The sequence below is a fragment of the Pholcus phalangioides genome, unplaced genomic scaffold (genome assembly GCF_987345545.1).
Source record: "Pholcus phalangioides strain wild (caught in Gottingen) unplaced genomic scaffold, Ppha-v1.0 ptg000009l_1, whole genome shotgun sequence".
NCBI classification, from domain to species: Eukaryota; Metazoa; Arthropoda; class Arachnida; order Araneae; family Pholcidae; genus Pholcus; species Pholcus phalangioides.
This window is the reverse complement of record NW_028301602.1, coordinates 46254818-46271993: the sequence shown is the minus strand read 5'-3', so window position 1 is coordinate 46271993 and position 17176 is coordinate 46254818. Positions and strand designations below refer to the sequence as shown.

The window sequence follows — 17176 nt, the reverse complement described above, 5'->3', positions numbered from 1 at the left end:
TTCTTAAAACCTTCATATAAATCGGGATATTTTAGTGATATAAAGGCATTTCAACATGTGCGAAACAAGAATTCTCGTTTCCCGATGACAACCCGTATATTTTAAAAACAAGAATTTTCGTTTCTCGATGCGAATGTGTTAACCGTACGTAGGCCTATTTGGGAAATTGGTTACCTTCATGTGCTGCAGAGCTTTGCAGTCATTTTTCACGGTCAGAATGAGTTTCGCGTGAGCGGGAAGTTCTTTAGGAAGCCACGGAAGCAGCTCCACGGCGTCCACAATCTCGTCGATTCCGTCAATCATTAACACTAAGGGACGAGCTTCTGAAACTTTCTCCAGAAGAGTTTCGAACCTCAAACTCCAGTCCTTTGTACTCTGGAAAAACAAGAAGAAATATGACGAAAAAGAACACTGAGCAAAATAAATATGCACGCATATCAGCAGCATAACTAGAAAATCAGAATTATGTGATGCTTTTCGCAATATAAATTTCCGACAGAGGGGCTCGTTAACAATTCTAGGACGGGGCTGGAGGAACTGGAGAAAGCGTTAGACACCCAGGCTCTGTCGCAAGAGGCAAAGAAAGCACTTTGCCTCCTCCCACTCCCAGCGGGAACAGGACATCTCCGGCAAACCCAGAATTCATTGAGATGTCGAAAATAACATATAGTGCATCGTTATGAAAATTATGCAAATCGAAAAATCAAATGAAAATCAAACCGCAACGGTCACCACACCAACAAGGACAGAAAGCTGTGAAAACTCAAAGCGCAATTAAGACTGATCAATCAAGGTTTGTTCACCTATGCAATGACACAAACAACACAGCATCTTATTCCGCACGGACAGTTAATTCTCCAGTCAGTGAGATGTGCAGACTTTTATGAATTATTTCTTTATCATACTATTATTATGAAAACCATTTTCCACAACACCATCTGTATCGACTTCCGAGAGAGAAAAAAGGTGAAGTGGTAATAGACACATAACTGACCTGACAAGCGAATGCCGGGTGTTCTCCAAAGAGAACGCAACATTGCTCTAGAATACTGCGTAGAAGCTGTCTCTCGCTGGACGACTCTTGAGTGGTTCCGACGAATCTCAGAACAACTATAGCTGCAGGAAGCCACGTAGCACATTGACTAGCGCACGTGGCAATCAGGTGAGTCTTACCGCAACCTTCGAGTCCATGAATTACTAAAGGTTTTGTCGAGTTGCCCGTTATGTATTCCTGAACTTGAGACAGTCCGGATTCGTTCGTGAAATTCGTTTTTGCGTTGATGTCGACGCATCTCTTGTGATGTTGAACAAGCTCTGCGTAAAGCGGTCTCTCCAAGCCTATAAGACATTAATAACAATTAATGAAATAAGCATTTTCTCGCTGAAAATTTTTATTTTCTTTTATACGTCATTCATTTGTTATCATAAGCGTTTAATAGTTAAAAAAACAATAAAAAACACGTTATCATAAGCGTGATGCAGAAAATCATGATATTGTAAGAAACGCTATTTATTAAAAATCGTTCGTTGATTCGGATTCCGAAACTATGATTTTCGATTGACGATCAAACTCAAAACTACTCCAGAAGTAAAGATGGCTACACGATAATCTCATGTATGAATGAAATGATTTCACTTAACAAGAGGAGTTGGGCCTTTCTAGTTATTGTGTATGTGTGTGTGTGTTATATAGAATTAAACCTCTGATACCGGGTTCCCAAACTGTGCTCCGCCAGGTATTTCTTGGTGCTTCGCGAAGTGATCGGTGATTAAATGGAAGAATGTGTTTCTTTTCAAATAACCTCCATACGATTGAATTGAGCACAGCGCGAATTAAAAAATGGCGAATAGGATCATGGGAATCATACTCTACCTATCACGAAATGTAAGATGTAATAAGCAGAAGGACCACGGGAACCACACTCTATGTACATAAAGTATGTACAGCAGAAGAGCCTCAAGAACCACACTCTATCGGGAGATGTAAATATAGCAAAAGGGGCATGAGAACAGTACTCTATCGCGAGATGTGCAAAGCAGAAGGACCACGAGAACCATACTCTATCACGAGATTTATATTGCAGAAGGATGTCGGAAACCGTGATACTCTATTAAGAGATATACGGGCGCGGTGGCCCAGGTTGATAAGATACTCGCCTAAAGTGCCAAAGGATGTTTAGAGGTGTCGCGAGTTCGATATCCGATTCGTCCTTGTCAGAAACTTTCCTGACGCGGAGCTACAACAGATACGGCGACAACATGACCGCAGAAAAAGATTGTTACCGCTGGGAGTTAGCACACCAACCACTCGGTAAGTATAAAAAATATAAAAAAATTGTCGAACGCTGCCGTTCGCAATCGGCAATAAATTGTGTCCCAGTCTAATTAGCTCTCGTGTGCGGAAGGTGATAAAAATAATCAAATAATCGACCAAGGGAACCATATTCTATCACGAAATCAACGTAGCATAAGGACCACGGGAACCATATATATGTATATACACACTCATTGCCATAAAAATTTGCGCACCAAGAAATAATTGTGGGATCAAAACGAAAGTTGGCCTGAAGGTACATCTCGGGCAGATATGCAAATGATTAGAAATGCAGCGTGATTGCGCATTGCGTAATGCCACTAGAGGGCGTTGAACTTCGTTCTCCTTGGAGTATAAAACAGGTAAGCAGAGCTTGCTGGAGTGTATTTAATCGTTTGCAAAGGAAATGCTGAGGTAGACATGCCGTTACGCCGCCGTCGAAGACCATATGAGCAGTTGTCAGAGTTCGATAGGGGAATAATCATCGGGATGATGGAAGCTGGGTGGTCAGCTCGGCGAGTAGCTCGTCAACTAGGCCGTTCTGATTTCACTGTGAGGAGGTGTTGGGACCAGTGGACAGAAGAGACATCATTTACACGGCGACCAGGTTCAGGACGCCCTCGACAGACCAGTCGTCGAGAAGACCGTCACATCATCCGAAACGCACGCGTAGAGCCAACTGCCTCATTGGCCGCTATCCAGACACAGGCAGCAGCATCACTACGGGCCCCTGTGTCTTCCCGAACCATCGCAAGGCGCCTGGCTGAAGGACATCTGGTATCGCGGCGCCCATTACGTGTGCTGCCAATGACACCCACCCACCAACGCCTCCGTTTGGAGTGGTGTCGAGCACGACGGGATTGGACTGCAACGGAATGGAACCAGGTCGTCGTCAGCGACGAATCGAGATTCAACTTGAGCAGTGATGACAATCGTGTTCGTGTGTGGAGGCCCCGTGGTGAACGCTTCAATCCTGCCTTCGCTTTACAGCGACACACCGCTCCCACAGCTGGTGTCATGGTATGGGGTGCCATTGCTTACGATACACGGTCACCCCTAATATTGATCCATGGCACAATGACAGCCCAGCGGTACGTCCATAACATCCTTCAGCCACATGTGTTGCCACTCATGGCAGGGCTCCCAGGAGCCATTTTTCAACAAGACAATGCTAGGCCACACACAGCAAGGATGTCACAAGACTGCCTCCACCACATTACCACCCTTCCCTGGCCTGCTCTATCCCCAGATTTGTCACCAATCGAGCATATCTGGGATCATTTGGGGCGGCAAGTTGGACACCCTACGAGGTTGGTCGAACTAGAGGCGCATTTACGGCAACTGTGGAACGAGATGTCTCCGGAGATCATACGGAACTTGTATGCCTCAATGCCCGCTCGTATCGCATCGTGCATTCGCGCTAGAGGGGGGTCCAACAGAGTACTAAAACTTCTGTTCATCTGTACTTTTTTCTGCAATAAATGATCCTTTTTCTTGGATTTTCTAATCACTTACTTATATCAACGTAGTACTTACATGTGTAAAATTTCGTTTCATTTTGACGACTTATTCTGGGTGCGCAAATTTTTATGGAAATGAGTGTATATATACATATAAAATATGTGACGAGACTAGCTGTTACCCGCGGCCTCGCTCGCGCGGATTTGGTAATCTGATAATTGCTCTGCGATGATTTCCCCCATATCACATTTGAAACCCCTCCCCCATTACACCCCTAGAAGGGGTTGAATTTCCGGTTCACGGAACCTTTGCCCCCGATATTTCGCCTCCGACATTTCGTCCCCGACATCTCGCCCCGGCACGTTTCGTCCCCAGTACATTTGGCCCCCGGAAATTTCGCCCCTGACATCTCACCCCGGTACATTTAGCCCCCGGACATTTCACACCGGGAATTTCGCCCTGACCTTTCGCCTGCCCTGCCCATATGCCTGGCAGTGACCCAGTGAGTGGCTCAGTGAGTGACCATATGAGTGACTCAGTAAGTAATCAAGTAAAGCGGAAATTTATCTCTGATATTTCGCCAGCCCTTATCGTACGCGTGACTGTATGAGTGAACATATGAATGATGGTACAAGTGGCCAAGTGAGTGACCACATAAGTGATCAAGTGAGTTGGGCATTTACTCGTGACATTTTGCTTCCCTGATCGCATGAGTGACCAAGTGAATGAATTCATGAGTGATCGAGTGAATTGAAAATTTATCCCCGGACATTTCACCTGCCCTGACCATATGAGTGACCCAGTGAGTGATCATATGAGTTACTCAGTGAGTAATCAAGTGAATCGGAAATTGACCCCCTGTTATTTTGCCTACCTTGACCGTACGCGTGACCGTATGAGTGAATATATGAATGATAGTGTGAGTGACCACACCGGTGTGAGTCGTAAATTTGGGAAAAATATTTTATGCTTAAACTGAAAATTCCAAATTCTTAGAATCCATTAAAGTGTGAGTCACTTGGTCTTTGAGTGCTACGTAACCACCTATAAAAAGGGAGGGGATGAGGAGGATCATCTTTGCAGACAACTCCACCCTCGCACTTTGCCAATCACTCAATCGCTCAATCGCTCACTTTGCCAATCACTCAATCGCTCACTGGGTCAATCATACGGTCATTCACTTTATCAATCTTTCGGTCACTCATGTAGTCATTCCCTTTATCAATCTTTCGGTCACTCATGCAGTCACTCACTTGGTCACACATTCACTTATGCGTTCCACCACTCAGTAACTCCCTTGGCCACTCACACGGTCAGTCCCTTGATCACTCACTTGAGCACTCGTACCGTCACTCACCTGGTCACATATAGTCACTCACTTGGTCACTCATGCAGTTAACCACTCGGTCACTCATGCGGTCAGTCACTCGGTCACTCATACGGTTAATCACTCAGTCTCTCCCTTGATCACTCATGTGCTCAATCACTCAGTCACTCGCAAATTTATTCAAGCATTCACTCTGTCTTTCATTCCGTCAGCCACTCGGTCACTCATACGCTCAATCATTCACTAGGAAACTTACAAAAGTATTTAATTAGCCACTCACTTGGTCACTCATTCGGTCAGTCACTTATTCACTCAAACGTTCCATCGCTCAATTCCTCCCTTTGTCACTGACACGGTCAATCCCACTATCACTCACTTGATCACTCATACAGTTAATCACTTGGTCGTTCGTGCGGTCATTCACTTGGTCACTCATACGTCCATTCGGTCAGTCACTCGGTCACTCATACGGTTAATTACTCAGTCTCTCCTTTGGTCACTCATATGCTCAATCACTCAGTCTCTCCTTTGGCCACTCATATGCTCAATCACTCAGTCTCTCCTTTGGTCACTCATATGCTCAATCACTCAGTCACTCACTTGGAAACTTACACAAGATTTAATCGGTCACTCACTCTTGGGCACTCATTCACTCAAACGTTTCATCACTCAGTAACTCCCTTTATCACTGACACGGTCAATCCCTCGATCACTCATACAGTTAATCACTTAGTCACTCATGCAGTCATTCACTTGGTCGCTCATGCAGTCATTCACTTGGTCACTCATACGTCCATTCGGTCAGTCATCGGTCAGTCCTACGGTTAATTACTCAGTCACTCCTTTGGTCACTCATATGCTCAATCACTCAGTCACTCACTTGGAAAATTACATAAGATTTAATCGGTCACTCACTCTTGGTCACTCATTCACTCAAACGTTTCATCGCTCGGTAACTCCCTTGGTCACTCACACGGTGAATCCCTCGATCACTCACTTGATCGCTCATACAGTTAATCACTTGGTCGCTCATGAGGTCATTCATTTGGTCACTCATACGGCCATTCGGTCAGTCACGTGGTCATTTATACTGTCATCCACTCATAAAGTCAATTGCACTCTAGTTGATACGGTCACTCACGTGGTGAGTCATTCTGCAACTCGATTAGTTATTTCTACGGTCACTAACGCACTCCTACAGTCCATTTCACACTCACTTGGTCACTCATACGGTCACTCGATCACTCACACGGTCACTCACACAGTCAATCACTCATGCGGTCACTCATACGTTCAGGGCAAGTGAAATGTCAGGTGTGAATTTTTCGGGGCCAAACGCGCCAGGGGCGAAATGTCAGGGGCGAAATTTCCGGGGGTCAAATGTAATGGGGACGAAACGTTCCAGGGGCAAGATGTTGGGAACAAACTGTTGGGGACGAAATGTCGGGGGCGAAAGTTCCGGATCCCGAATTTCCAGAAATTCCGTCTTAGTCAGTCCCTATATTATAAAATATAATACCGACCAAATTTCATATTTATGGCTTCAGCGGTTTCGGCTCTGCAGGACATCTCTTATGTCCTCCGTGTGGCAAATCAAATCATATTCGGCACAGGCAGGGGTTAAGTATCTTATATAACTTTTGAACTCCTCGTAAGTCCGCCTTAGGGTTTGAATTTCGAAAACCCCTTCTTACCGAGTCTTTACATGTAAAATGAAACTATTGACCAAATTTAATATTATAGCTTCAGCGGTTTTAGCTCAGCGATGATTTCCTCATATAACCTTTGAACCCCCCTTATGATACCCTCAGTGGGCCGCATTTCGGAAAACCCATTCTTACTGAGTCTATACATCATGAAATGGAACTACTGGCCAAATTTCTCATTTATAGTTTCAGAGGTTTCGGCTCGGCATGATTTCTCTGTGTGTAAACTTTGAACCCCGTTAAGAGGTCGTCGAATTTTTTGAAACCCCCCCTCTTAGTGGGTATTTACATCATAAAATGAAACTACTGGCCGAATTTCATATAGTTTCAGTGGTTTCGGCTCGGCGATGACGAATCAGTCAGTCAGGACATGTTATTTTATATACAGTATATGTACATAGCAAAGGGACTACGAGAACTTCACTCTATCGCAAGACGTACATAGAAGAAGGATTATGAAAACCACACTCTATATCGCGCAATGTACGTAGAAGACGAAGGACCACGACAGTCACACTCTTGTTATCACGAGAGGTTTATAGCAGAAGGACCACAGGAACTTACTCTCTATAATAGCATACTCTATCTATCGCGAGACGTTTATAGCAGGACCACGGGAACCATCTATATATATAAAACTAGGTATAATACCCACAGCGCTGTCTGGGTTTTCTTGGTTTTCTTAAAACTTTACCGGGAGGATTGAAAAAGTCACAAATCATTATAAAAGCATATAAACTATTATACATATGAAGCTTTTTGGATCACGTGATATTTCCCTCTTTCTTGAGGGACATACAAACCGTAGTCAAGGTAACCAATATGGCGACTACCTACCTGCGCGACTAATGAAAGACACAAATATAAATTAAAGTAGAAATGAATCGTTTTTTCTTCTTTTTGATGGGCGCTAGATATTTCGAAATCTTTTTTTGGAGTTCAAGTTATCGATCTACCTGTTTTTGCTTCAACAAATGCTTGATTAAAGCTGCGGAATTTCTTCAATGTAATTTGTGGGCCAATAATTAATTTCAAACCATTCTAAACTATGTGGATTGATGCAACTGGATATTATGACAATACGGAAACATTAATTTTCATTTTCGTGCTTGCGAAAATATAAATAAAAATTCGAAATCATTGTTATTCATGAATATTGTACATATGTCTGTGTTTTTGTGATTAGTTTATTAAAAAAAAATATTCAACTTAAAAGAATATAGGTCCGGCTAATTATTTTATATTTAATTTTTTCGGCTTCGTATCTCTAAACGAACTTCATGTTTTAAAAATCGAGAATTCAATTCGATTTTTTATATTACTGATGTGTGGAGGAAAATCCCATTTAATTTCCTCATTTCTACGGTAAAATAGGCTATTTCAACATTGATTTCTATGGGGATCATCCCGTGCCTCTTCCTCAAAGTGATGTCGATGGTGATTACGACATCTATTCAAAAAGCCTCATACTGACTAATTAAAGAAGTGACAAACCATTGTAAATGCATATACATGTCTGAAACGCATTACAAGGGAATCACGGTAACTAAAGTAGACGTTCCGAAAGTGATTATTGACGCCGAGAAACCATTGTGGCTCGTCAGTTTTTTGCTCATTTCGGGCATTTGCCTTGCTCTGACGAACTTTTAAAGTAGCTTATCGTTCAAGTCGGGTCCCGTTTGGTATATATGCAAAATTTGGCGACGATCGGTCTAAAATTGTAGATTTTTATTGAGAACACACACACACACAGAGAAAAGATAGGAAAAACTTTAAGAGGTGATATATATATAGTACACACGAATACAAACAATTGACAACAAAGAATGCGTGGTCTAACATGAAACGCAAACGTGCTAGAGCGTTTCGAAACGGTCGCTTCGCAAACGTTAAAACGGCATTCCTGTTGAAATTTATCGGGAGAAAAAGAACACACCATGCATACAAATGTAACCTGGGGAAGAAGAAGAAACCGTATGCAAATCTGCGTCACAGTGAATAAAAGGCGCGGACTCAGTATTACTAAAGTGTGCCCTTATCCCGTACGTTACAACTGTTAGAACGGTTGCACACTGGAATAACTTCACATAGCTGGCGTCCGCACCTTTTATTCACTGTGACGCAGATTTGCCCAGGTTACAATTGCATGCATGGTGTTCTTTTTCTCCCGATAAATTCAAACACCAATGCCGTTTTAACGTTTGTGGAGCGACAGTTTCGAAACGCGCTACCTCGCATTTGCGTTTCATGTTAGACCATGCATTCTTTGATGACAATTGTTTGCATTGGTGTGCACTATCACCTCTTAAAGTTTTCCTATATTTTCTGAATCACCCTGTATAGATTGATTTCTGTGTGTGTGTGTGTGTGTGTGTGTGTGTGTGTGTGTGTGTGTGTGTGTGTGTGTGTGTGTGTGTGTGTGTGTGTGTGTGTGTGTGTGTGTGTGTGTGTGTGTTCTCTTTACAAATCTATAATTTTAGATCGATCGTCGTCAAATTTCTCATATATACCAAATGGGACCCGACTTGAACGAGAGGCTACTTTAAAAGTTCGTCAGAGCATATGCCCGAAATGGGCAAAAAACTTTTGGGGGGCAACAATGGTTCCTGGGCATGAACAAACACTTTCGGAATGTTTACTTTGGTTACCGTGGTTCCCTAGCAATGCGTATCAGACGTTTATATGAGTTTACAATAGTTTGTCACTTCTTTAATGCTGTCAGTATATTATGTATTCAAAAGATTATTTATAGTTTATAGTTTATTCCTTTACAATGGTTTGTCACTTTTTCAATCCTCCCAGTAATTGAAGAAAACCCGGACATTATAGCTAGTACTTTATATATGACGAGATGTACATAACGGAAGGACCACGTGAACTATACCCTATCTATCGCGAGATGTTCATAGCAGGACCACGGGAACCACACTCTACCTCGAGATTTTTTTACGCGATTAATTGGTATGTAAAATGATTGAAAAACCTCGTAAAGTGAGTTCACGTAAAGCGTAAAATGCCCATAATACAAAAATGCGACATGGAAACAAAATTTCACGTAAGTGAAGGACCGGAATCCGTATTAAAATGAAGATCGATCTCAAGTACTTCTCGGCAACTAAAAAGAGGGATGGGGGGGGGGGGGAATGTTTCTTCCAGAAACCCCGCGAAAATTGGGCCGATGTTTTAAACTTTAATGGCGATTTTTTTTTAAAGCAAAAAAATGCATTGAAAAAATAAGAATTTAGACATGAATGTCTTGAGTTCTTTCAATGTATGTGAATATAAACCAACTTAATAGTTGTTATGCTGTCTGTGAGGGCTCCAAAAACCTTTCAGAGTGGTCCTCGCACATGCCCGAGGTGTTTCACTTTTTGAAAGTTCAAGTTAAATATTGAAAATCACGAGCTAAAATTCGATTGTGATAGTTTCATCTTTAATGATAAATTTTACTAATAAATTAGTAAAAAAAAATTTTTTTAACCGAAATTTTTGTCGAAATGTCAACAGTTGGAACTTTCGTTTTTTTGCCGCTTCTCATTTGAAAATAATTACAAGTCTTGAGTTTTCACATAACTTGTCTATTTAGCAGGTGATTCACACCTCACACTTATCTCTCTTCTTCCACACTACCCTAACCAAATGTTTTTTCCTTGGGGCCGTTCAAGTATTACGTCATCATCGATGGGGGGGGGGGGGGGGGGTTCCGATTTGCTGACTTTTGATGACAAGGGGGGGGAGGGTTTGGATAATGCTTACGTCATCAACCACCCTTTATGAAAATATGAGTTGGATTCAGAGGGGCAGAATTGATGACGAAATTTCGCTGACAAGGGGGGGGGGGGTCAAAAATGGCTAAAAATTTGCTTACGTAATACTTGAACGGCCCCCTTCCAAACTGTATGCATCGCTTATCCTACCATCTTAAGGGGACGTTGTGCGATTACAACGGCGTCACGGGGGGAAGGTAATAAATTGTCGGACAAAAACCGCAAAATGGTTCAGGCAACCGTTTTTAAGGGAAAGAAAAGCTTACGTCATTGCAGTTCCTCCGTTTCACTTTTTCTGACGTGGATCTAAAACTTCACGCAGCGTCCCTAAAGAATTATCACTTCAAAAAAAAAGCAATGTGAATAATGCTTATAGAGTTTGAATAAACGCTGTAGTTTACCATTGTAGGGCGTCATGGCCTCTTCCAAGAAATCTTCCTCCAACAACGCATCGATCATCTTTGCGAGCTCCTCTTTTATCGACGCACATAGATCGGTGATGTACTTGGCGTGCTCCTCGTCACTTTCCGGACTTATCTTGCCTCCTTCTTGGAAACGAACGTACTGAACGAGTTTCTGTGAATCCGGCAAGAAATCCTCGAGCTGAATCTTTGTCTTGTCTATTCGCCGTGAATCCAGCTGCTGGTGGGTACCGCTTGTGGTGCTGCTCAGTTTGGGAGCGTGGGTGAATCGCCTTTGCATCCATAGGGTTCGGCGGCTGCTCGAGTCTCCTTGTGAGTCATCGGTAGTCGCGACCAGAGTCTTTATCTCTTCTTCCAAAACTGAAAATTTATTCAAATATTCGCATTCAATAAAATTATTTATTCACGTGTTAACATTGCTATTTTAATTAATTGATACCACTAGATCAGTGTTTTTCAATCAGCACTTACAGTCGAGGAACCCCTCGGATGAACACCGAAGGAACTAATGATCCCTGCTGCACCATTTTAGTCGTTGTATTTCCGTTGTTGATTCATTTCTGCTTCATTCTAAGACGCATCCCAAAAGTCACCTTTCTGAAAACTACTGTATCAGACCAACTAACCACTATTTCTCAAAATTTTCTACTAGTTACTTATTGTAAGAACTTTTCTTGTTTTTCGATCAAACTGCGTTGAGAAGCCAGGGATTGGAGTACCCACACAATTCCTCGATTTTAACATTTAGACCTTAACGATCAGGAACGAGGTATCTCGTCCAAACGCGAATGGAAGAAATTCGTTCCAGTTGTCATTGTTTCTTTTTACTTCTTTTTTTAACATCGCGAAGCTTTATTGTTAAACCTATGACCGGAGTTGGTTTTTTTCCCGTCTCTTTCTTTCTATCACTGTTTAGTGATTTTTCTCCCCCACATATAATGTATCTTTCTACTATGCATTTATAAGAGAGAGTGAAAGAGAAAAAATAGTGGGAGGAAGAAAGAGAGAAGGTGGGCCGAAAGTAAATCTATACTGTACATTTTCATCTATTCTCCCCCTCCTTCTATTTTTAACATGTGAAGAAGGAAACCAGTTTTATCGCCGATACTTCAAATACAAATCCTCCAAATTCGTTGGCAAAAGCCTGTGCGAGAAGGACAGATTTAAAACCCACAGGCTGACTTAACCGCCATCTTTGAGCGAAGGGTTACGTCAGTGTTATCACTATAACCAATCCTGAACCCTATTCTGCTGTTTTTCATGGTTATATGTCACTTCGAACAAAAAACTAGTTATGCCTCTCCAAGGTGGAGGGCGATGAGTCTGCTCCGTTCACATGTGCAAATATTGCGGTAGCATTGGGAGTTCTTGCTCCGTTCACATGTGCAAATATTGCGGTAGCATTGGGAGTTCTTGCTCCGTTCACATGTGCAAATATTGCGGTAGCATTGGGAGTTCTAGCACCCGCTTGACGACTTTTTTCCTTCGTAAGGAATGAAATGGAAAGCAGTCATTGGTGAAAATACTTGAAGCGGGTTTTAAACCCGCTTTTTCTATTTCCCATGTGAACGTGGGGGGGGGGGGGGGGGGTTCTTATCACCACCGAATCGGTTCTTTTGCAGGGAGAGAGAGGTAAGGAAAGTGCTTATAGGGAATCTCTTTCAGAGAAATTTAGAGTTACTAATCTTCAAAAAGTAACATTTGAAATTGAAGCAAATTGATTAAAATCGCATTTCTTAATATTTTTATTTTTAAATTTTTCTGAAGAAAGAAAAGAATTCAACGTTCAATCACCTGCGAGAAAATGAGGGGGGCATAAGCCAGGGTACGCCGATTTAAACCAGCTTGATTTTTTTTTTAAAAATCATTGATTTAAATCACAAAATTTAAAAATTCTGTTTTTTTTCTTTACATAAATTCAATGATATTGAAGTAAATGTAACCCGGTATGGTTTGCATGTTACTGATATGTGATAAAGTTTGTGATTAAAAGAATTATAGAAGATCACTTTTAGGGTAAATTTAGACTTGAACTTAATTCCTAGATACAGTGCAGGAAGAAAGCTGCTCTATTTCTAGGTTTTGCACATGGAAAGCATTGAAGCAAAATATAGGGAGATAAATTTAGCTAAACTGCATTAGGGGTGTCGTTCAAGTATTACATCAGCAGATTTTTAGCCATTTTTGACCCCCCCCCCTCCCCCGTCAGCAAAAGTCAGCAAAACGCTGACCCCCCCCCCCACTTGTCAGCACTGCCCCTACCTGCTAACGCATATTGGGATCAGAGATGCACACGGGCAAGGGACATAGGGGGTCCCGTGCGCCCCCTTCAGAAGATCAAAAATTTATTTTTTTTCATGTAAAAAAATAATTTAAAAAATTAATATTTTCAAGAAAACACGTTTATACGTTATGATAATCAATTTCTGTCAATTTCAATGCTATTTGAACACTGAGATGAAGGCTAACTCTAAATTCCTCTACAGGAATTTCATTGCGATCCACCCTCCAAGCTATATGCAATGCCCATGGCCCGCGGACCAAATGTGGCCCCCCTTAGGGTTATCTATTGTGGCCCGCCACCTCAAACATAATTTTGTAAAAATGAACTAAGCGGCGCATTTTTGCAAATCACTTAAGTGACCAGTAGCACTATCCCAGAGCATTTGAGTGGCCCGTGGCACATTCGCTGATCACTTAAGTGACCCGCGACACAGTTCCAGAATATTTAAGCAGTCCGTGGCACAATTAAAGATCTCTTGGGCGACATGTGGCACCGTTCTGGAGCACATTAACGGCCCTCCGTGCAGTTCAACATCACCCAAGTTATCCGCGCCACTTTTCCAGATTACTTAAGTGGTCCGCGGCACATTCTCAGATTAGTTAAATGATCCGCGGCATAATTAAGGATCACTTGAGTGACGCATGGCACAGTTCCAGAGCACTTAAGCTGCCCGCGACACATTTCTAAAGCACTTGAGCAGCCCGGACAAATTTTCAGATGGTTTTAAGAATCCGCAGAACATTTAAAGATCACTAACGTAGCACTGTAGAGGACACATGAATGGGGAAAATGTTAGTTCAGATTCCCACAAACTATATAGGGAAAGGTTTTCTTCGTTTTTGGCATACCAAGTAAGTTGCCATTAAGAATATTTCATATTTCATAAATGGTGGTTGATGACGTAAGCATCATTCAAACCCCCCTCCCCCCGGTCATCAAAAGTCAGCAAATCCGAAACACCCTCCCCTCCATAGATGCTGATGTAATACTTGAATGACCCCTTATATTCAATGCATTGCCATGGAGGAATTTTTTGTATAAAGCCTTTTGAATTGTATGCCCTATAACTGCTGATTGAAAATAATAATAGGTGTTTTACCAACATATCATTGGGCTTTCGACTTTACTTTTCGTATTAAAATTTCGTGTTCGTTTTTTTACCAAAACTCATTAAATCTGTGAAAGACTAAAAATGTGTAAACTATGAAACACCATCATGCAAGTCGGAAACACACCTATTCATTGTGCAAGAAAAAATCCGGCCAACAGAATTTTTTTTTTATTTAGTTGATGCTGAATGGCCCTTTGGTTGTACATCGAGTGAATTGACATGTCTGCACCAGATGTGTGATACTGAGTTGCCACCACTCATTCACTTTAATGGGGGGTTCATGAATGAAAGTATTTTTCTCTGCAAAAAAATTTTAATCCATGAAGTTAAATTGTTTTCAATGACCTTTCATGTTACATAAACACAGATTTTTGGTGTTCGTATTTTTTGCTTATAATTCGTTCGTTGATTATTCATTAATGCTGAATTAAATTTGAGCTATATTAGAAGAAAAAAGTAGTTAGGTCATATATGAAAATATTTTCTAAATGATTAACAAGATTTGTTTTGATGCAGCCAGTTAATTTTAATATAAAAAAATCTAATTTAAATAAAAAAAATCTGATTTCTTTTGTTGAGATTTAAAAAGAAAAAAATCATGATTTTTTTCATACCCTGGCATAAGCTAAGCATGATTCAAGAGTCGTTTTCACTTTTTACTTAAAATTAACTTTTATCCACAACTTTAGCCTCCACAAAGGCGTTTTACAGATGAGCTTAGCTGGTGTATACTTCTATAGCCAAGGGTGGCAAGTTCGAAAGGGGGCAAAATTCGTGTAGCCTACAGGCGGCAAACCATAAATCCGCCTCTGAGCATCCATATGTATTTATTCCCATTATTACCTTGAGATAAACAGAGCTAAAGTTTCCCAAATGAACACTGAAGTCAGGGGCGTAGGTCAAAATTAATTAATTTCTAATCACTTCATTATTTACGATCATGAAGTATATGCTCTATAAATTCTTCAGAGGAATATTTAACGAGGTGCATGCGTATAGTTTAATGGTATCAGAGTATGTACTGTAATTTGCATCTGTTTTTTTTTCCCTTGAAATTATATTGACCAGGGACGCGATATCAGAGGAAAATAAAGATTTACAGGATTACCCGAGACGAGGTACTTGTTTCTCTGAGCGTCGGGAAGGTGTTCTTTCAGCAGAGCCATCATCTTCTCGTACTGGCTAGTCCATTCGATGATCAGGGACTGTCTGTTCGATCTCTCGTCTTCGTCCGAGGAGACTTGGTCTTGCTGTAGAGCGGTCACGACGGTCTTCAGTAAGTAAGCAGGGGGAGAGGCGTTTTCGTCGAGGCTGTACCATTTCAAGAAGAGCTCCTTGTCACTCTCTGACGGGAACGATTCCATCAATGATTCGAAGTGGGGTTTTGCGAAACTGTTGGGTATGAGCGGCTCTCCCAAATTGTCATTGAAAATAACCTGAGTTATTGGAAAGGAGCGTTTGAAAATATTATTAGATAACGATAAAGCACAGTTACAACATTCTTCGCCGAATAAACAAAGCGTATCATGCGACAAGTGCACTACAACCGGTTTCATCCGGATGAAACGCATGCAGCGTATATGCAAGGTCCAATTTCTACATGGGCAACTGGTGTATTTGCCCAGGGCTCAATGATTTTGGGATCCCCGAAATTTAAACATTATTAATTGGCTAATCGAACATCTTCGACTTTAGTAGTAGTAGTAGGGTCCCCATAGTCCTGTCTGCTCAGCTTACCTTCCCCCCATGTCTAAATAGTCGGGCCTGCTTATGTGAGTAGTTCAGGATTGTGAAGCATTCAAGGCTTTCCGTCTCAAAAACAAATATGAAATTTAGAACAGCCTCCACCTGTCAAATTCTATGCGTGTCGACCCTTTACTCTCTCAGCCGGTAAACTTACTCAAATTTGGTAAACATTGAAATAAGTTCCCGAACTTTTTGTACTACGTAGTACTGCGGTCACGCCTCGTTAATAAATCACTCGCTGCCATCACAACGTTTTATAACATCGATTTGCAGAAGTCTATTTCAGTTAGTCCATTTTTTAGTTAAATTTTTGCTTTCACATTTTTTATTCGGGTTAATTCAGTTCAAAACTTAAATTTAAAACCGCATATTACTATGATATAGGTATAATTTTATAGGTTTTAAACAAAGGAATTTACCAGAGCCAAGAGCCTTTTCTTCGCCTTCCAATCCTTCACGAGGTCGACGCAAAGCTCCTTCAAGCAGTGATCTAGAACTGCGTGACTTGGTACTCCGTAGTGCACGTCAACGACGTTCAGTTCGTACCCTTTGCCTGCAGCGTACTTCCGCAGGTGTGGATAAACATGCTCTATGAAAGCATCTTGCTCCACTTGAGAATCTGTAACACATGCAAAATAAAATTTCTACTTGAAGCAAGGTTGTTGATACAGTACAACAACCGTATAATACATTATGCCACAGTTACCTCTGTGGTGTACAAGAGCTGCATACGGTTTGAAAGAAAATAAAGAATTTGGCGAATGAATGTAATGTCAGCGTCCAGTGTTTGACAAACCGATCAACCCTTTGAAGGTCAGGCAGCAGACATTTTCTCAAAACCCATAGAAAACAATGTAAACAGGTGGTCTCACTATGGAAACACCGTGCTGGAAGGGTTGAAGCAGGGGGGTTAGAACTTTATTACTTAAGTTTGTTTATTATTGGGGCTCACGGAGTCCGTGAGCTTGAATGAGAAAACAATTATTCTGCTTCAATGTTTTTACATTGCTATATACAGTATTATACAGTAATTATGTA

At 41.5% G+C, this 17176-nt stretch overlaps 1 protein-coding gene across 1 annotated transcript in view; it reads right to left on the bottom strand.

Annotated features, from left to right (window-relative positions):
• The window catches only part of LOC149083202 (NACHT and WD repeat domain-containing protein 2), a 56985-nt gene that overhangs the window by 8872 nt on the left and 30937 nt on the right, over window positions 1–17176 (bottom strand). Inside the window, exons 6-10 of the mRNA XM_089236390.1 lie at window positions 16558–16757; window positions 15501–15828; window positions 10977–11357; window positions 995–1338; window positions 175–375 (exon numbers count right to left, since the gene is read on the bottom strand). Coding sequence (XP_089092516.1) covers window positions 175–375; window positions 995–1338; window positions 10977–11357; window positions 15501–15828; window positions 16558–16757 — 1454 coding nt within the window. The remainder of the gene's footprint in view (window positions 1–174; window positions 376–994; window positions 1339–10976; window positions 11358–15500; window positions 15829–16557; window positions 16758–17176) is intronic.